We start from the raw sequence: 20,000 nt of genomic DNA, 5'->3' as shown, positions 1-20,000 counted from the left end.
ATATCCTGGAGCCAGAGGAGTCAAAGTACTGATTGCTCTGTCACTGTGTGTGTGTGTGTGTGTGTGTGTGTGTGTGTGTGTGTGTGTGTGTGTGTGTGTGTGTGTGCACCTGTACTCTTTGTGTGTGTGCGTGTACTTCTTTTTACTGTGCAAGTTATGTGTGTGTGTGTGTGTGTGTGTGTGTAAGTGTACTTGCACTGACTCTGTGTGTGTGTGTGTGTGTGTGTGTGTGTAGGGTGCTGATGGGCTCAGAGGACTGAAGGGCAGTAAAGGAGAGAAGGTCAGTCATCATCTGCAAACAGCAGCACATCTGTAGCATCTACTGACACACACACACATATAAGCTGATGGTCGACTGTGAGTTTTGCTGGTTCATCGCTCAGCGTCAGTGCAGTGATTCTGTGTGGTGTCTTCTACATGATTGGTCGATTCAGCAGCGAATCAGTGCGCGAGCGTGACGTCAGCAGAGGATGAGCAGATGAGCAGGCAGATCTGCAGGACTGATCCTCTCCTCATGCGCTGTCCTCCGTCTGGTGTGTTCACGAGCAGCTTCTGGTCCAGACGCGAGGAGAGAACACAGATGTGTTTAGTCAGTGTTCGCTGTTTGGCTTATGTGTGTGTGTGTTTCAGCCCTGAGATCATCATGTGCAGTGAACACCACTGTGCAGAACACTTTCATCAACTGATGTTTGTGTGTGTGTATGTGTGTGTGTGTGTGTGTGTGTGTGTGTTTGTGTGTGTGTGTGTGTTGTTCAGGGTGAAGACGGATTTCCTGGAGCCAAAGGAGAAATGGGAGCTAAAGGAGACAATGTAATGACACACACACACACACACACACACAAACACACACGGGAGTACACTTATAAAACACACAAGAGTTGCTGTGAGTCTGCTGTGTCTCCATCAGGGGGACGCGGGGGCCCAGGGCATGCGTGGTGAGGACGGTCCTGAGGGCCCCAAAGGCCAGAGTGGCCCTCTGGGTGAACCTGGACCCGCAGGCATCGCCGGAGAAAAGGTGAAACCACCTGAGACGATATAGCATACATTAATCCACAGAAAGGAGTAAAGAGACCTGTACTGAACACACACACACACACACACACACACACAGTTTTGTCAGATTGTTTTGTTGTTTTATGGAGAATCTCTCTTCATGTTGACTCTTCATGTCTGAAACAGCACTGTATGTTCTGCTCGTGTTGATTTCAGGATGTTTGGATATCTGCATGATTTCTGTGTTCTGCTGGTGTTCTCTGTCTGGTTTACCCTGTGTGTTTCTCTCCTGTCAGGGGAAGCTGGGGGTCCCGGGTCTGCCTGGTTATCCAGGACGTCAGGGCCAGAAGGTGAGATGAGGAAAAGCAGACGATGAAGGAATGAATGATAGATGACATCATTAATTAAAGTAAAGGAGAATAACCGCTGCTCTCCTCTCAGGGTGGCGATGGTTTTCCTGGAGCTGTCGGAGTTCCTGGAGAAAAAGGAAAGAAGGTGATTATTAAGACACGATTACACAACACAGAACTGTGAGGACTCGTGCTAAAGGTCCCGTGAACTTCTTATTTTAGATGTTAGTATCAGTGTGTCAGTCTTAAGGATATCTCTAATCTAGAGTCTCCAAAACGGAGGCAAAACTCCCCTGATATAAACATCTACAGAGTGCAGCTCGTCTCTTCCGCCTAAACGAAAGCATCCAAACTCGGTCCTGGAGGGCTGGTGTCCTGCTTATTTTAGTCCAACCCCAATTCAACACACCTGAAGCAGCTAATCAAGCTCTTTCTAGGTGTACTAGAAGCTTCCAGGCAGGTGTGTTGAAGGAAGTTGGAGCTAAACTTCAGGACAGCGGCCGTCCAGGACCGAGTTTGAACACCCCTGGCCTAAATGGATCAGTAATTGTTTTGTATATCCTCATACTTAGTTTCTCATCAAGTCTTCTGACCAATCAAATGCTCTCTAGTGTCTGACATGCCCCGCCCCCTTCTTCTCATTGGCTGTTCATTTAATGGACTTAGGCTCAATTTCTCTCACTGGCAGAGCTGTGAGAAAACTTAAAAAGGGGGCGGAGCTACTATATGTCCCGCCCTCTCTTCATTCGTGGAGATTACGTCAAACTTCCAATAACAATGCACATTTCAGAGCTCTTCACGAGACCTTTAATGTATGCATCGCCAGTGTGCACTGATGTGAGTGTGTGTGTGTGTGTGTGTGTGTGTGTTTCTCAGGGTCCACCGGGTCCTGCAGGGGCCGCAGGTCAGAGGGGCCCCAATGTAAGTGTCTCCATCCACACTGCTGAGGAGTCCCACACGAGTCCTGTCCAGTCTCACTTATATGTGTGTGTGTGTGTGTGGTCAGGGTGCTCGAGGAGCCAGAGGTGCACGAGGACCCACCGGTAAATCAGGAGACAAGGTCAGAGCTGGAGCGGCAGTGAGCGGTGTGTTCCTCATATTACTGTTCTGATGACGGTAACGGTGTGTGTTTTTAGGGGACTTCAGGACACGATGGCCCTCCGGGGTCCACAGGAGACAGAGTAAGTGTCACACACAGACACACACACATCAGCCTCTCGGGTGAGTATCTCCAGCAGCTCTAATGCTCAGCAGTACTGAACTGAGTTTGTTCTGATCAGACTTGATGCTGAAACACTGTGATTGACATTCTCCCTTTGTACGTGTCATCATTAAGAGGGGGAAAGCCCCGCCCACTAGTCTCCATCTCATTAGCATGTCCAGCAGGCCTGAGTGAGAAGCAGCCGCCTGTCCATTATCCATTAGAGTGTTTGAGCTGCTGAAGATATTGTCAGCATAGACTAAGAGGATTATAGATGTGGAGTTCTAGATGAACAGAGACAGGAGAGACATAGACTGACAGAAGCATCAACACACACACTCACACTGAAGCACACACACACCTGACGCATAGGGTCACATATTCCAGTCCACACTGAACACCTGAACCTGGAAATAAACACTAAGGATGCTGTTTACTGTGAGTAATGAGATGGATGTAAGGGAATGTGTTCACTCAGGCGTCTGATACATAATGCATATGCGTGTGAACTGCAGGGTCCACAAGGGCCTCAGGGACGTGTTGGAGAGATGGGCCCCAAAGGACCGAATGTAAGTGACCCATCGAACATGCTGAAACAACACATATGAGCAAATTCGGGGTCATCCTCAGCACATTATTCTTCTCAGGGGCCCGCAGGGAAGGACGGGCTGCCGGGTCATCCAGGCCAGCGGGGGGAGCCGGTGAGTCTAACACAGAAACTACAGAAGACGGTTTCCGTGACTGAGAGAGTGTGTGATGTTTGCTTAATGATCTGTTGTTTACCTGTTCGGTACTGATGGATTGATTTCCAACAGGGTTTCCAAGGCAAGACGGGTCCTCCAGGGCCAACCGGTGTCGTTGGTCCTCAGGTGAGCTCGCCGTCACAGTTCATATCCTCCTCTATAGCCGTATGCTGCAGTCTGAGGTGCAGTTTAGGACTCGTTTCTATTCAGCTGATTTTCTATTCTGTATTTTTGCAGGGTAATACAGGAGAAACTGGACCGATGGGGGAACGAGGACACCCGGGATCCCCAGGACCTGCTGGAGAGCAAGGTTTACCTGGAGCCGCAGGGAAGGAGGGTTCAAAGGTGAGAAAATCCTTTTGAGCATTAAGAACTTCCCTTTTTAGCACTCATGACTTCCTTCAGTCATAACTTCGGTGTGTTCGGTCATCAGGGGGATCCTGGAGGTCAAGGCACTTCCGGGAAGAACGGTCCCACAGGTCTGAAGGGCTTCCGTGGCAGTCGTGGAGCACCGGGTGCCATGGTAACCTAAGAACACCTTCTGTCCTCTGTCAGGCTTTCTGATTGGCCAGGTTTGTCATGTGACCTGTGTTCTCTCGTGTAGGGGCCAGTTGGATTAAAGGGAGGGACGGGGCCAATCGGGCCCCCAGGACCTGCTGTATGTGTTCAGATCTCAGTATCTTAAGTAATCTCTCAACACTCATGGATATATTCCCTGAAATAATCGGTCTGCTTTTCTTCCCAGGGGCCCACAGGTGAACGAGGACCCCCTGGATTGGCTGGTGCCATTGGTCAGCCCGGTCGACCTGGAACCAGCGGAGGGCCCGGACCAATGGGAGAGAAGGGAGAGCCAGTAAGGCACGCCTCCACACCTGAAGACCTGTATGTGTGTGTGTGTGTGTGTGTGTGTGTGTAACTGTGTGTGTGTTGTCAGGGAGACAAAGGTCTGATCGGACCTGCAGGACAGGATGGTGAGCAGGGGCCTGTGGGACTACCAGGAGCAGCCGGCCCTCCAGGACCCCCAGGAGAGGATGGAGACAAGGTGATGAAGGCATATTTCAACACCCCCATGTCTTCCACACAGATTCTCCACACGATATCGCAGTTTAAGTTGCCTGAAAGCAAACACAGAAGACAGGATTGAGGAGAACACGGCAGTGAAATACACCTCATGTGTTCAGTGTTGTGGTAATGCTCCTCTGTACTCAGGTCTGCACTGACATGTGCAATTTACTCACGTCAAACTCATACTAACATCCGTGTTTGGTGTGAGCCCAGCACACAAGGGTTGCATCGCCCCCTGTTGGTTAACATGCATTACAGTGCGCTCATGCGTCTTCATCTGGACAGTGATTATTTTAAAAACAAAGGTAATGAAATCTCAGTGTATTACAGGACCTGTATATGTGTGGACACAGCCTAAAGTAAGGTGACGGTCTACTGTAATCCAGTGTTGTTGTAGTGCTTTATTAACTCATTTGTCCCAGTGCTAATGTTGGTGTGCTCAATCCTTTAACCCTCAGGGATGTGATTCTACCGTATTAATATTTGCATATTTTCCGAGCTCAATGATAGGTGACCGCTGTGATGATTATGTTGATCTTACATTTACATTTACATTTAGTCATTTAGCAGACGCTTTTATCCAAAGCGACTTACAAATGAGGACAAGGAAGCAATTTACACCACTAAGAGCAACAATGAATAAGTACTAAAGGCAAGTTTCAGGTCTGTAAAGTCTAAGAAGGGAAGTGTTAGTAATTTTTTTTTTTTTTTTTTTTTTTTTTTTTTTTTTGTACAGTTAGTGTGATATTCAAATAGGCAATTGCAGATTAGGAAGTGAAGTGGAGACTAAATAGTTGAGTTTTTAGTCGTTTCTTGAAAATAGCGAGTGACTCTGCTGTTCTGATGCAGTTAGGGAGTTCATTCCACCAACTGGGCAGATTGAGCGTGAGCGTTCGCGAAAGTGATTTTTTTCCTCTTTGGGATGGAACCACGAGGCGACGTTCATTCACAGAACGCAAGTTTCTGGAGGGCACATAGATCTGCAGAAGTGAGTGCAGATAAGAAGGTGCTAGGCCAGAAGTCACTTTGTAGGCAAACATCAGAGTTTTGAATTTGATGCGAGCAGCAACTGGCAGCCAGTGCAAACGGACTAGCAGCGGAGTGACATGTGCTCGTTTAGGTTCATTGAAGACAACTCGTGCTGCTGCATTCTGGAGCAGTTGAAGAGGCTTGATAGAGTTAGCTGGAAGCCCAGCTAGTAGAGAGTTGCAGTAATCCAGTTTGGAGAGAACAAGAGCTTGAACAAGGAGTTGAGCTGCATGTTCAGATAAGAAGGGTCGGATCTTTCTGATGTTATAGAGTGCAAATCTGCACGATCGAGCAGTTCTAGAAATGTGGTCAGAGAAGTTTAGTTGGTCATCAATCGTTACTCCAAGGCTTTTCACCATTTTGGATGCAGTAATGGTTGCCCCATCCATCTGGATTGAAAAGTTATGGTGTAGAGTCGGGTTGGCAGAAACTACAAGCATTTCCGTTTTTGCGAGGTTCAGCTGAAGATGATGATCTTTCATCCAGTGTGAAATATCCAACAGGCAGGCTGAGATACGAGCTGGAACCGAGGGATCATCAGGATGAAAAGAGAGGTATAGCTGGGTATCATCAGCATAGCAGTGGTAGGAGAATCCATGTCTCTGGATGACTGGTCCTAGAGATGATGTGTAGATGGAGAAGAGAAGTGGCCCAAGAACAGAGCCTTGAGGTACCCCAGTGTTTAGATGCTGTAGGTTGGACACCTCTCCCCTCCAAGACACCCTGAATGACCTGTCAGAGAGGTAAGATCTGAACCATTGTATAACAGTGCCCGCAACGCCCAGTGACTCAAGCGTAGATAGCAGGATCTGGTGGTTGACAGTGTCAAAAGCAGCTGACAAGTCCAGCAAAATGAGGACTGATGATTTAGAGTCTGCTTTAGCCAGTCTGAGATCCTCCACGACCGAGAGCAGGGCAGTCTCAGTTGAGTGGCCTTTCTTAAAGCCGGATTGCTTGTTGTCCATGAGATTGTTTTGAGTAAGAAAGTCCAGGACTTGATTGAACACTACTTTCTCCAGAATCTTGGCCATGAATGGAAGCAGGGATACTGGTCTGTAGTTTTCAAGTAGCGTATGGTCCAGGTTGGGTTTCTTTAGCAGTGGGGTTACCCTAGCCTGCTTAAATGTAGTGGGGAATAAACCAGAGTCAAGAGATGTGTTAATTATGTGAGTCAGTGTTGGTATGACTGCAGGAGAGATGGCTTGCAAGAGATGAGAGGGAATGGGATCGAGTGGACAGGTGGTTGCATGGCTAGATAGCACAAGTTTGGACACCTCAGACTCAGAGAGCTGAGAAAAAGAGGTGAGTGTGTGTGGTGTTGGTGTTGTATCTTGCGTGTTTGTTGTAGGTGCAGCAAATTGAGCACTGATTTTTGCAGTTTTGGTGCAGAAGAATGTAGCAAAGTCATCAGTAGTAAGTGTGGAGGATGCGGGTGGAGGATGAGGATAGAGGAGGGAGGAAAATGTTTTAAAAAGTAGGCGAGGATTAGTGGCATTGTTGATTTTCAGACGGTAATACGTCTGCTTTGCAGAAGTAACCTCAGCTGAGAAAGAGGACAGAAGAGTTTGGTATGTTAAGAGATGTGCAGGATTTTTAGTTTTCCGCCAAATTCTCTCCGCAGCCCGAAGTTTTGAGCGATGCTCACGGAGAGCATCCGAGAGCCAGGGTGCAGGAGGACTGGCACGGGCTGGCCTGGATGCAAGAGGACATAATCGGTCTAGACATGATGCTAGTGTGGAGCAGAGTGTATTAGTGGCACTGTTCGAATCAAGTGCAGTGAGTTTGCGAGATGGAGGAAGAGAGTCTGAAACAATGGTGGATAGTCTATTGGGTGAGAGAGATCGTAGGTTTCTGCGAAAGGTAACCAGTGTAGGAGTGTGTGGCGGCTCAGGAGTAATGTGGATGTTGAGAGACAGAAGGAAATGATCAGATATTTGTAGTGGAGTTACTATTGTTTGATCAGTGAAGCAGTGTCGTGTGTAAATAAGGTCTAGCTGATTACCTGATTTGTGGGTAGCAGAAGTAGGTGCTCTTTTTAGGTCAAAAGAGGCAAGCAAAGTCTGAAAGTCTGCAGCTTGCGGTTTGTCAACGTAAATGTTGAAGTCACCTAGCACCAATAAGGGAGTGGCAAAATTAGAAAAAGATGAGAGAAGAACATCCAGTTCATCTAGGAAGTGACCTAATTTACCTGGTGGGCGGTAGATGACAACCACATTTATGTAGAAGGGGTGGATAATGGTGACTGCATGGAATTCAAAGGAGCTGATTGTTGGCAGGGACGGTATCAGAGTAAATTTCCATTCTTTGGAAATTAGTAGTCCAGTCCCACCCCCTCTCCCTGTCTGACGAGGAGTGTGGGAAAAAGAGAAATTAGCAGAAAGAGTAGCATGTGTAGCAGTGTCCTCCGGCCTCAACCAGGTCTCAGTTAGAGCCATGAGATTATAGTCAGAATATGTAGCTATGGAGGTAATAAAATCAGCCTTGTTAACAGCTGATTGACAATTCCAGAGGCCCACGGAGAGAGAGAGTTGTGAAATAGTAGATACATGTATTGAACGAAGGTTGTGAGGATTACGCCTGCAGCGCACCTCCCGTGTTTTGCGAGTGTTAGTAACAACAGGAATTAGAAAACACATAATAAAAGTGCACTGACAACAAAAAATAAGTGTAAAGTAAAACAAGAAAGTAAAGTACTCAAGTGCTTTGTCGGTGCCTTTGCTCGGTGGAGTCGCGCAGGTAGAGTCGATGGTCTTTACCCTCGTCGGTCTTCACACGAGGCGGTCTTCACACGAGGCTGCCGCGACCGCTGCCGCGGTGAACTAGTTGTTTATATAACCCCAAAGCACTAGCTGATTGAATTCAGCTGGACACGCCTCGAGAGTCAAAACAAGGGCCGAAACTGAGGCGGACGACGCGAAACCGCGTTTGCGTTCGCTACACAAGCTCTTATAGTAACCAAGGAAACAGTGGCTAAACAACTTCTAGTATTATACACAACTGAAAGCAAGTTTAAATGTCCTACAACTTTACACAAACAGCTGGAAACAAGTCCTCAAACCATACACAACAACTGAAACAAATCTTAAATGTACTTACAGGCTGCTGGTCTAGATGCTGATAAAGTGCTTCTCCTGCCGACTAATGCTAGCGTGCTCGCTATATAGTGGTTACCTGGCGTTTGGACACGCCTCCCGAGTCAAAACAAGGGCCGAAACTGAGGCGGACGACGCGAAACCGCGTTTGCGTTCGCTACACAAGCTCTTATAGTAACCAAGGAAACAGTGGCTAAACAACTTCTAGTATTATACACAACTGAAAGCAAGTTTAAATGTCCTACAACTTTACACAAACAGCTGGAAACAAGTCCTCAAACCATACACAACAACTGAAACAAATCTTAAATGTACTTACAGGCTGCTGGTCTAGATGCTGATAAAGTGCTTCTCTTCTGAAGTCTCTTAATTGTGTGTGTGTGTGTGTGTGTGTGTGTGTGTGTGTCAGGGGGAAACTGGAGCTCCAGGACAGAAAGGCAGCAAAGGAGACAAAGGAGAATCAGTGAGTGACTGAACTAAAACACACACACACACACACACACACACACACACATGTCCAAGTGTCACTGATGATGTAAATCTGCACTCAGGGGCCTCCAGGTCCAGTCGGCTCTCAGGGGCCTGAGGGGCAGCCAGGAGCGCCGGTGAGTGTGTTTAATAAGGGGAAACTGGGGGTCTTCATCTCCTCACCGTGTGTTTGGAGTGTGTGATTAAGTATGTGTGTGTGTGTGTGTGTGTGTGTCAGGGTGTGGATGGTGAGGTTGGGCCTACAGGACAGCAGGGCATGTACGGACAGAAAGGAGACGAAGGGGCCCGAGGATTCAAGGGCTCCAGGGGCCCGGGGGGACTGCAGGTACACCAGCACTCAACACTGATCCTCTGTCTGATTAAAGACTCGAACTAAACTCACCTGTGTGTGTGTGTGTGTGTGTGTGTGTGTGTGTGTGTGTGTGTGTGTGTGTGTGTAGGGAATGCCTGGTCCTCCTGGAGAGAAAGGAGAGAGCGGGAACTCTGGTCTGCTGGTGAGCTCATGATTGATCGGTCTGTGTTGATCAGCTCATGTTGAGGATATCAGCTTCAGTGTGTGTGTGTGTGTGTGTGTGTGTGTTTGCAGGGTCCTCCTGGTCAGTTTGGTCCTAGAGGAGCTCAGGGGCCCTCTGGTGGACAGGTAAACACACACATCTTGTGTTTAAGCTAAAGTTACGCAGATCTGGGAATGAGGAGCTAATAGTCGACTGAATCAGACAAATGTCTAATTTAAATATGCAAATTAGATTAATGTAGAGGTGGAGTCATGTCCACTGACCGCTGTGTGGAGGTCTGTAAATCACTAGCAGTGAGCAACAGCACATTTACACACGTGTGTTTCAGGGTCCTCCTGGACGTCCTGGAGTGCGAGGTCAGCCCGGTGGAGTCGGTGAGAAGGTACGTCACCTGATGATCCTGACGTTAGCATGTTTAGCATGAGCTGATAATGATGATGATGATGGTTGACAGGGGGAAGATGGCGAGTCTGGTGATCCTGGAGCAGTTGGTGTTTCTGGCAGCGCAGTGAGTCCATCCTGCTTTCCTGAACTTCCTGTGTGAGGTTCATCTATTGCTGTATCACCACTGCAGCATGTGTGTGTGTGTGTGTGTGTGTTGTCAGGGGGAGAAGGGTGAGCAGGGGGAGAAAGGAGACACTGGACCCCCCGGAGCTGCTGGCTCAGCAGGAGCCCGAGGAGCCTCTGGAGAAGACGGAGCGAAGGGCAATGGGGTCAGTGCCGTGACGGACCCTCATCTCTCTGTGGAGGGACACTCTGTTTATCAGCAGTAGCCCACACAAACTCACCAAGTGCTGGAAGATCTGCCCTGGGGTGTTGTAGTCCTCATGATGTGGAAGTACTTACAACTGAAACTGAATATTGAGTAGGGGGCGGGGCTTACCTTTGAGCATCATTATGCATACCCCATCATAGCAAACTAAAAGGAAGAGGGGTTATTATAATGCAGTTGCTATGGAAACCCTCAGGTTGACGTTAACAGAAAGAGCCAATCCAAACACAGGAGCAGATTCTCAGGCTGAAAATTAAAGATGAACAGAACATTTATTGCTGCACAGATTAATTATTCAACTTAAAGTTGCCATCAAGTTAAGATTGTCCTTTTTTAGCTGAAATCAGAAAAACTGTAGAGCAGTGGATTCATTCTTTAAATCAACTGAATTGTTGCTAACAACAAAAGTTGATGGAATATTGACTATAGTCCTACTCTCAATGTCTGATAGCTCCACCCTATATGACTGATAGCCCCACAACAAATTAATGATAGTCCCGCCCTAAATTACTGATAGCTCCGCCCTAAATGTCTGATAGCTCCGCCCTAAATGACTGATAGCTCCGCCCTAAATGACTGATAGCTTCGCCCTAAATGTCTGATAGCTCTGCCCTAAATGACTGATAGCTCCGCCCTAAATGTCTGATAGCTCCGCCCTAAATGACTGATAGTTCCGTCCTAAATGACTGATAGCTCCGCCCTAAATGTCTGATAGCTCTGCCCTAAATGACTGATAGCTCCGCCCTAAATGTCTGATAGCTCCGCCCTAAATGACTGATAGTTCCGTCCTAAATGACTGATAGCTTCGCCCTAAATGTCTGATAGCTCTGCCCTAAATGACTGATAGCTCCGCCCTAAATGTCTGATAGCTCCGCCCTAAATGACTGATAGCTTCGCCCTAAATGTCTGATAGCTCCGCCCTAAATGTCTGATAGCTCTGCCCTAAATTACTGATAGCTCCGCCCTAAATGTCTGATAGCCCCGCTCTAAATGTCTGATAGCCCCGCTCTAAATAAATAATTTCCCCACCCTAAATGAATGATAGCCCCGCCTTAAATAAATAATCTCTCTGCCCTAAATGACTAATAGCTTGCCCCACTCTAAATGTCTGATAGCCCCACCCTAAATGACTCATAGCCCAACCCTAAATGACTGATAGCTCTGCCCTAAATGTGTGATTGTCCCGCCCTAAATCACTGATAGTTCTGCCCTAAATCACTGATAGCTCCGCCCTAAATGACTGATAGATCCGTGGTAAATGTCTTATATCCACACCCTAAATGACTGATAGCTCCGCCCTAAATGTGTGATAATCCCACCCTAAATCACTGATAGCTCCGCCCTAAATGTGTGATAATACCACCCTAAATCACTGATAGCTCCGCCCTAAATGTCTGATAGCCCCACCCTAAATTACTGATAGACCTACCCTAAGTGATTGATATCTCCGCCCTAAATGTGTGATAGTCCTGCCCTAAATCACTAATAGCTCTGCCCTAAATCACTGATAGCTCCGCCCTAAATGACTGATAGCTCCGCCCTAAATGTCTGATAGCCCCGCTCTAAATGTCTGATAGCCCCGCTCTAAATGTCTGATAGCTCCGCCCTAAATGTGTGATAGTCTCACCCTTAATCAATGATAGCTCCGCCCTAAATGTCTGATAGCTCTGCCCTAAATGTCTGATAGCCCCACCCTAAATGACTGATAGACCTACCCTAAGTGATTGATATCTCCGCCCTAAATGTCTGATAGCTCCACCCTAATGGAACACCATGTAACCAGGAAGTGAAAAAAATGACTGAGAGTGGAAGGTTATGGTATTTCATTAAAGTTGATGAGGACAATTTCAGTAATTGATGATGTCCACAGATAAAACAAAGACAGCTATACAGATAACAGAGTACATTCAGATTTCACAGCAACACCACTCTGGCTTTCTCGCTCCACAGGGCCCCATTGGTCTTCCTGGAGACATGGGCGCTCCTGGAGAGCCGGGTGTAAACGTGAGTATCTTCACACTCATCTCAGATCTGCACAGTGAACAGCGCATGGTGAAATAGGTCATCTGTTCCCTCAGGGCATCGACGGGACTGCTGGATCTAAAGGAGATGCTGGAGATCCGGGGAAACCTGTGAGTGTGTGTGTGTGTGTGTGTGTGTGTGTGTGTGTGTGTGTGAGTGTGTGTGTGTGTGTGTGTGTGTGAGTGTGAGTGTGTGTGTGTGTGTGTGTGTGTGTGTGTGTGTGTGAGTGTGTGTGTGTGTGAGTGTGTGTGTGTGTGTAGTTCTGGTGTACTGTACAGCTGGTATGGAGGTGTCAGTGGTGTGAATCTGCTGTTCATTACTGTGCTGATCAGGGCCCTCCAGGACCATTCGGGGAACCAGGACCTCCGGGTAGACCAGGGCGGAGGGTGAGTGTGTGTTCATGAGTGCTGTTTGTGTGTTTATGAGCTGTGTGTTTAACGCTCTGCACGTTTCTTTAGGGTCACTTGGGTCCTCCTGGGAAAGAAGGGCGGCCGGGGCTGAAGGGAGACAAGGTGAGTTGATTCAGTGATAATCCAGCACTGACGCGCTCTTCTCACTGCTCACTGAGTTGAGCTTTAAAGCAGCCAGGGCTGGACAAACAATTAACAAATAGAAAGATAAAAAGTAGGAGGTATATGCTTTAATAAGCTGATAAAAATCTCCTGAAGTGCTTATTCATCACTCTATTGACCATTTTGAGGGATGTAAACAAATCAATGGTCGCGGTGTACTTCCTGTTTTACACTGTTAAATTCTCTAGCTTCAGAAAGAGCCACATATTGCTCAATAATGTTATGAGAGCTGTTTAACATTAGCTTATGCTTGAATTGTCTCTTGTTACAGTAATGAAATAGTTTGATAACGAGCAGGAAATGTTCATAGGCCAATGACATCACCAGATTGAAATAGTCTATACAATACCCCTGAATCAGAAGCTCCGTATTGACCATATTTGGAATGGTCATGAATATTAATGAGCTTCTCCACAACTCTCAGTTCCCAGTTCTCAGTTCTCCTCAGCTCCCTCTCTCTCTCTCTCTCTCACACACACACACACACCTTGATCAACATGTGCAATCAAAATTTGTCATAAATATTTGAAGGTTGGAGTGGATTACTGACGGATGTTTATCTGATCTACACGGCGTGAGTGAGCACTGATATGAACTCATCAGAGTAACCTCATTTACTGCAGGGCTGTGTCGTAGATAAAATATAGGCTATATTATAATTAACCTCCACTAAGAGACCGACAGGTGTGTGTTGTGTTGTATTTTAAGCTATAATGTGAATGTAAACAGCCTTGAATTAACAGCAACCTCTGCATGAACAGCTGATCTTTAATAAAGTGTGTTGCTGATCTTCCACTGGAGTGACACACACTGAGTGTACGACACACACTTACACTCAGCAGTCTACACACGTTTGCTGGAACATATGCAGCACATTTCACAATAAACACATGACATTACCCAAGAGACAGTTAAATATGCATTATACCTCATCAGGGAGGAGCTGAATGAATGTTTAATCTGTATATCCTGCATTTTGCACACTGACGAGCATGTGACCCGGTGCTGCTGTAGTCATTGCATATACTGAACGTTCATTATTTGACTATGCTGAGGAATTCAGCCAGATTTTCTTTCAAATATAAAACAAGCATTAATAAATGACGTGTGAGAGTAGAGATGGGCTGAGCAGATGATGCATTCCAGAGGTCTGGCCAGCAGCTGAAACACACCATCCTCATTGAGTTTACATCTGCTTCTGTCAATCACCTTAAGGAGCTGATCAGCAGACCTCAGAGAAGAAGATCTGCTCACTGATGCTGCCAGACATGTTTGTGGTCATGTTTTCTGTGTTTTCTACTTTCAGGGCGCTCCGGGATACGAGGGCATTATAGGGAAGCCGGGGCCGGTGGGTGGGCAGGGGACCTCTGGGAAGCCGGGTCCTCAAGGTCTTCCAGGAATCCCAGGACCAGCGGTGAGATCCTCGACTCCTCAGGGGGTTTCCACACTTCCACACAGCAGGTTCAGGAACATTCGGAAGCACAAGAGCATCGGGCTGTTGACCTGAGACTCTGCAGACCAGAGCTGAGTCTCTAGAATTAATTCTTAGCATAGTTTTTTAAGAGCGCTTAGAGCGCTGTCTGCTGTTAAAAACTAGCATATACCGCCATCTGCTGTTAAAAACTAGCGAATACAGCAATCTGCTGTTAAAAACTAACGTATACCGCCATCTGCTGTTAAAAAACTACCGAATACGGCAATCTGCTATTAAAAACTAGCGAATACAGCAATCTGCTGTAAAAACTAACATATAGCGCCATCTGCTGTTATAAAACTTTGCGAATACGGCAATCTGCTGTTAAAAACTAGAGTATAGCGCCATCTGCTGTTCAAAAACTAGCATCTACCTCTGTATACTGTTTAAAAAGTAGCGTATAGCATGTCTACTATTAAAAACTACAGTATAGCGCCACCTGTTGTTAGAATATAGCGTTGTTTGCCATTAAAAACTATCGTATAGCGCTGTCTGCTATTAAAAGCTAGAGTATAGTGCTATCTGCTGTTAGAATATAGCACCGTTTGCTATTAAAACTAGCTTATAGCACCGTTTTCTATTAAAAACTAGCGTATAGCACCGTTTGCTATTAAAACTAGCTTATAGCACCGTTTGCTATTAAAAACTAGCGTATAGCACCGTTTGCTATAAAAACTAGCTTATAGCACCGTTTGCTATTAAAACTAGCTTATAGCACTGTTTGCTATTAAAAACTAGCTTATAGCACCGTTTGCTATTAAAACTAGCTTATAGCACCGTTTGCTATTAAAAACTAGCGTATAGCACTGTTTGCTATTAAAAACTAGCGTATAGCGCCGTCTGCTATTAAAAACTAGTTTATAGCGCCATCTGCTGTTAAAACTAGCGTATAGCGTCGTTTGCTATTAAAAACTAGCGTATAGCGTCGTTTGCTATTAAAAACTAGCGTATAGCGCCGTTTGACATTAAAAACTAGCATATAGTGCTATTAAAACTGGCTTAGAGTTTTGACCATGATCATTTCTGATAGCCGTCTCTCTCCTTTGGACGTGTTGATGTAACGTAAATAAACGGTTAATTCTGCTCATTACACGTCTCTCAGTTACCAAAACAGAAAACTGCATCATTCTCACAACTAGCAGTGTAGATTACAGGAACCTCAGGGTTTTCAGAAATCAGTGTAGAGTCAGTGTGCTGGCGCCCCCTGCTGGCCTGGAGCTGAGCTGCTCATCTGCTGCTGTAATGAAGCTGAAGATCACACTCTCTCTCTCTCTGCAGGGGGAACAAGGCCTGAACGGACCCCCAGGACAATCCGGACCCCCCGGGCCGATGGTAACTCTGATAATCACCCTTACTGTGCTGATGTGTAATGTGACGCAGACTGATGATGATTCTGTGTGTGTGTGTGTGTGTGTGTGTGTGTGTGTGCAGGGCCCAGCTGGACTAGCAGGACTGAAGGGAGATCCGGGAAAGAAAGGAGAGAAGGTGCAGCATCTCACACACATCCATGAGTCATGAGCAGAAACATACAATGTGCGCATACAAATGTGTGTGTGTGTGTGTGTGTGTGTGTGTGTTAGGGTCATGGCGGTCTGATCGGCTTGATTGGGCCTCCAGGTGAGTTTGGAGAGAAAGGTGATCGAGGACTGCCAGGAAACCAGGGCCCACAAGGGGCCAAAGGAGACGAGGTGAAGCGCACTCACACACACACTCACTCACACACACACATACACGAGCAGGACGTTCAGTGCTGTTTGTGCTGATAGGGCCCAGTTGGACCTGCAGGACTCACTGGACCACCGGGACCGCCAGGACTGTCTGTGAGTCTGATCTTCATCATGAGTGTGTGTGTGTGTTCTGGATCTGCTCTGTTGTTCAGAACTCACTGAATCAGTCTCTGTGTTTCAGGGGTCCATGGGGCAGAAAGGGTCGAAAGGAAACCAGGTGATGCACACACACACACACACACACACACACACACACACACACACACACACACACACAGAGCTTCATCACAAAATCAGTACAGATGAGGTCTGATATCACTGGTCAACAACTCACTGATTCATATGATCAGTTGAGAGTGAGTCTCCGGTAAATGACTCAATGACTCATATGATCTGTTTAGAGTGAGTCTCTGGTAAATGACTCACTGATTCATATGATCCGTTTAGAGTGAATCTCCGGTAAATGACTCACTGATTCATATGATCAGTTGAGAGTGAGTCTCCGGTAAATGACTCACTGATTCATATGATTCAAATATGTTGTGTTTAAGGGCCCCATTGGAGCCAGAGGAGACCCCGGCCCTGCAGGACCCCCGGGACCCCCGGTGAGTGCAAAGTCAATGACACACACACACACTGCCAGATGAAGTCGGACATACTACAGCATGTGTGTGACTGTGTGTGTGTATGTGTGTGTGTGTCTGCATGTGTGTGTGTGCAGGGCTCTGCAGCGGTGGGCATGGCAGCTCCTCCAGCTCTGGGTAAGCGGCGCAGGCATGTGGAGGTGTCTGTGGACGGAGCGGCGCTGGAGGAAGCCGGCTCACAGGTGGAGCAGCAGATGGAGGAGGTGCAGACGGAGGAGGTGCAGATGGAGGAGGTGTTTGCGTCTCTGGCCTCCATGCGCACTGATGTGGAGGGTTTGAGGACGCCGCTGGGCTCCTTCCACAGCCCCGCGCGCACATGCAGAGAGCTGCGGCTCTGCCACCCGGAGTACCCCGACGGTGAGAACACACACACACACACACACACACACACACTGCAGCAGAGGAACTGCAAAGAGGAATGGCCAAACATTCCCAAAGACAGGTGAGCAGAGCCTGTGGCGTCATATTCAACAAGACCTGAGGCTGTAAACACTGCTGAAGGGGCAAAAACAGAGTGTTGAGCAAAGCCTGAGAACACTGATGCACATCTCATTCATCAGAGAGTGTCAGTCAACTCTGCTGCTGTGTGACCTTTGACCTCAGGTGTGTACTGGATCGACCCTAACCAGGGCTGCCACAGAGACGCCTTTAAAGTGTTCTGCAACTTCACCGCTGACGGAGAGACGTGTCTGCAGCCACACAGCAGCGTGCAGACGGTGAGACACACACACACACACACACTCGTACTGAGGAAGAGGACTGATATGTGTTGTGTGTTTGTTGGTCACAGGTGAAAATGGCTTCATGGAGCAAAGAGAAGCCCGGAACCTGGTTCAGCACGTTCAAGAAGGGCTCACAGGTGAGTGTGTGTGTGTGTGTGTGTGTGTGATATGGAGCTGTCTAAACCTGCCGGAACTACTTTAGCTGTGCCTTTATCTGACAGTAACCAAACACCTGAGAGTGACCATCAGCCAATCAGAGTCCAGCATTCTGCAGAGCTGTGGAGTAAACTGATATAATGTGAGACGTGTTGACTGTTCCATTGTGTGTGTGTGTGTGTGTGTGTGTGTGTGTGTGCAGTTCTCCTATGTGGATGTGGATGGAAACCCTGTTCATGTGGTGCAGCTGGGCTTCCTGAAGCTGTTGAGTGCGACGGCGCGTCAGAGCTTCACGTATGTGTGTCAGAACTCTGCCGGCTGGCTGGACGGATCCACGCGCAGCTACACACACGCACTGCGCTTCAGGGGCAGCAACGGAGACGAGCTGACGCAGCGCAACACACACTACATACAGCCCACGCATGACGGCTGCCAGGTACACACACACACACACACACACACACACACACACACACAGGCTTGCAGAGCACAACGACAGCGCTGAATCACCTCCCCGTCAGTCTACATAAGTGATTTAGTGAATTCTGAATCAGTCTACATAAATGATTCATTGAATTATAAATCAGTGTACACAAGCGATTTACTGAATTCTGAATCGGTCAGCACAAGTGATTCAGTGGATTATAAATCAGTCTACATAAGTGATTCATGAATTATGAATCAGTCTACATAACTGATTCAGTGAATTCTAAAATAGTCTACATAAGTGATTCAGTGAATTCTGAATAAGTTTACATAAGTGATTTAGTGAATTCTGAATCAGTCTACATAAATGATTCATTGAATTATAAATCAGTGTACACAAGCGATTTACTGAATTCTGAATCGGTCTGCACAAGTGATTCAGTGGATTATAAATCAGTCTACATAACTGATTCAGTGAATTCTAAAACAGTCTACATAAGTGATTCAGTGTATTCTGAATCAGTCTACATAAGTGATTCAGTGAATTCTGAATCAGTCTACATAAGTGATTCAGTGAATTCTGAATCAGTCTACATAAGTGATTCGGTGAATTCTGAATCAGTCTACATAAGTGATTCGGTGAATTCTGAATCAGTCTACATAAGTGATTCGGTGAATTCTGAATCAGTCTACATAAGTGATTCAGTGTATTCTGAATCAGTCTACATAAGTGATTCAGTGTATTCTGAATCAGTCTACATAAGTGATTCAGTGAATTCTGAATCAGTCTACATAAGTGATTCAGTGAATTCTGAATCAGTCTACATAAGTGATTCAGTGAATTCTGAATCAGTCTACATAAGTGATTCTGTGAATTCTGAATCAGTTTACATGAACAATGCAGTGCATCCCAAATAACTTTCCCTTTGGTGAATTACTGTTAACATTATTCCAAATCAATTTACATAATTGAATCACATCATCTTTAGCAATTCAGTGAATCCCTGTTCACATTAGTGATTCAGTTCTTCCTGAATCAGTTTACGTTAGTGTTTCAGTAAATCTTAAACTACTTTGCGTAGGTAAACCACATGACTTTTAGCAATTCAGTGAATCTGTGTTTACATTATCCTGAATCAATTTATATAAGTGATTCAGCAATTCCTGAATCATTTCACATAAGTGAATCAGATCCCCACAGCGCAGAGAATCTGTGTTTACATTAGAAATTCAGTTCATCCTGAATCAGTTTGTATATGTGATTCAGTGAATATTGAATCAGCTTACATAAGTTATTCAGTGAATCGCAAATGAATTCAACTAAATGAATCACATCCCTTTTACAATTCAGCGAATCCCTGTTTGCATTAGCCATTAGGTTCATCCTGAATCAGTTTATATAAGTGATTCAGTGATTCCTGAACAAGTTTATATAAGTGATTCAGTGATTCCTAAACAAGTTTATATAAATGACCCTATATATATATATATATATATATATATATATATATATATATATATATATATATATATATATTATAAGTGAATATCCAAAGCACTTCGCATAAGAGAATCACATCAATCACTTCGCAATCCAATGAATCACTATTAGTTTACATTGATGATTCAGTGAGTCCTGAATCAGTTTTAATAAGTGATTCAAAATGACTCCCTTTATTCTGAATCAGTTGTGAAAAGCTGACTGATTTAACTTGAATGAGTGACTGGATCTGCATAAATGAGTGTGTGTGTGTGTGTGTGTGTGTGTATACAGTGGCGTTCGGGGCAGGAGCGCACTGTTCTCCAGCTGGATGCCCCGCTGCCGGATGTTCTGCCGCTGCTGGACGTCTCGGTGTCGGACTTCGGAAGCTTGAAGCAGAAGTTTGGCTTCAGCGTGGGGCAGGTTTGCTTCAGCGGCTAGTAAACACAGACTGACACAGACCATCTATTTATACCGCAGTCCTCAGCCGCTCATCCGCTAACAGGAAGCTGAGCGCCAAGGCTGATC

At 46.2% G+C, this 20,000-nt stretch overlaps 1 protein-coding gene across 2 annotated transcripts in view; it reads left to right on the top strand.

Annotated features, from left to right (window-relative positions):
• Positions 1 to 20,000, top strand: part of col5a3b (collagen, type V, alpha 3b) — a 37,267-nt gene that overhangs the window by 16,963 nt on the left and 304 nt on the right. For both annotated transcript variants that reach the window (XM_017355997.3, NM_001190758.1), the window contains 41 exon segments: positions 1 to 25; positions 236 to 280; positions 757 to 810; positions 908 to 1,015; positions 1,290 to 1,343; positions 1,435 to 1,488; positions 2,220 to 2,264; positions 2,350 to 2,403; positions 2,480 to 2,524; positions 3,060 to 3,113; positions 3,192 to 3,245; positions 3,360 to 3,413; positions 3,525 to 3,632; positions 3,721 to 3,810; positions 3,892 to 3,945; positions 4,033 to 4,140; positions 4,222 to 4,329; positions 8,883 to 8,936; positions 9,025 to 9,078; positions 9,180 to 9,287; positions 9,403 to 9,456; positions 9,549 to 9,602; positions 9,806 to 9,859; positions 9,932 to 9,985; positions 10,083 to 10,190; positions 12,200 to 12,253; positions 12,328 to 12,381; positions 12,604 to 12,657; positions 12,730 to 12,783; positions 14,150 to 14,257; positions 15,596 to 15,649; positions 15,749 to 15,802; positions 15,898 to 16,005; positions 16,084 to 16,137; positions 16,226 to 16,261; positions 16,596 to 16,649; positions 16,766 to 17,045; positions 17,292 to 17,404; positions 17,479 to 17,547; positions 17,769 to 18,002; positions 19,767 to 20,000. The exon segment at positions 1 to 25 is cut by the window's left edge and continues 29 nt beyond it; the exon segment at positions 19,767 to 20,000 is cut by the window's right edge. In XM_017355997.3, coding sequence (XP_017211486.1) covers positions 1 to 25; positions 236 to 280; positions 757 to 810; positions 908 to 1,015; positions 1,290 to 1,343; positions 1,435 to 1,488; positions 2,220 to 2,264; positions 2,350 to 2,403; positions 2,480 to 2,524; positions 3,060 to 3,113; positions 3,192 to 3,245; positions 3,360 to 3,413; positions 3,525 to 3,632; positions 3,721 to 3,810; positions 3,892 to 3,945; positions 4,033 to 4,140; positions 4,222 to 4,329; positions 8,883 to 8,936; positions 9,025 to 9,078; positions 9,180 to 9,287; positions 9,403 to 9,456; positions 9,549 to 9,602; positions 9,806 to 9,859; positions 9,932 to 9,985; positions 10,083 to 10,190; positions 12,200 to 12,253; positions 12,328 to 12,381; positions 12,604 to 12,657; positions 12,730 to 12,783; positions 14,150 to 14,257; positions 15,596 to 15,649; positions 15,749 to 15,802; positions 15,898 to 16,005; positions 16,084 to 16,137; positions 16,226 to 16,261; positions 16,596 to 16,649; positions 16,766 to 17,045; positions 17,292 to 17,404; positions 17,479 to 17,547; positions 17,769 to 18,002; positions 19,767 to 19,913 — 3,181 coding nt within the window. In that variant the 3' untranslated portion in view covers positions 19,914 to 20,000.

Source organism: Danio rerio, chromosome 1, assembly GCF_049306965.1.
Source record: "Danio rerio strain Tuebingen ecotype United States chromosome 1, GRCz12tu, whole genome shotgun sequence".
Lineage (NCBI taxonomy): Eukaryota > Metazoa > Chordata > Actinopteri > Cypriniformes > Danionidae > Danio > Danio rerio.
Note: the sequence above shows the minus strand (reverse complement) of the source record. Positions and strands in the feature narration are given on the sequence as shown.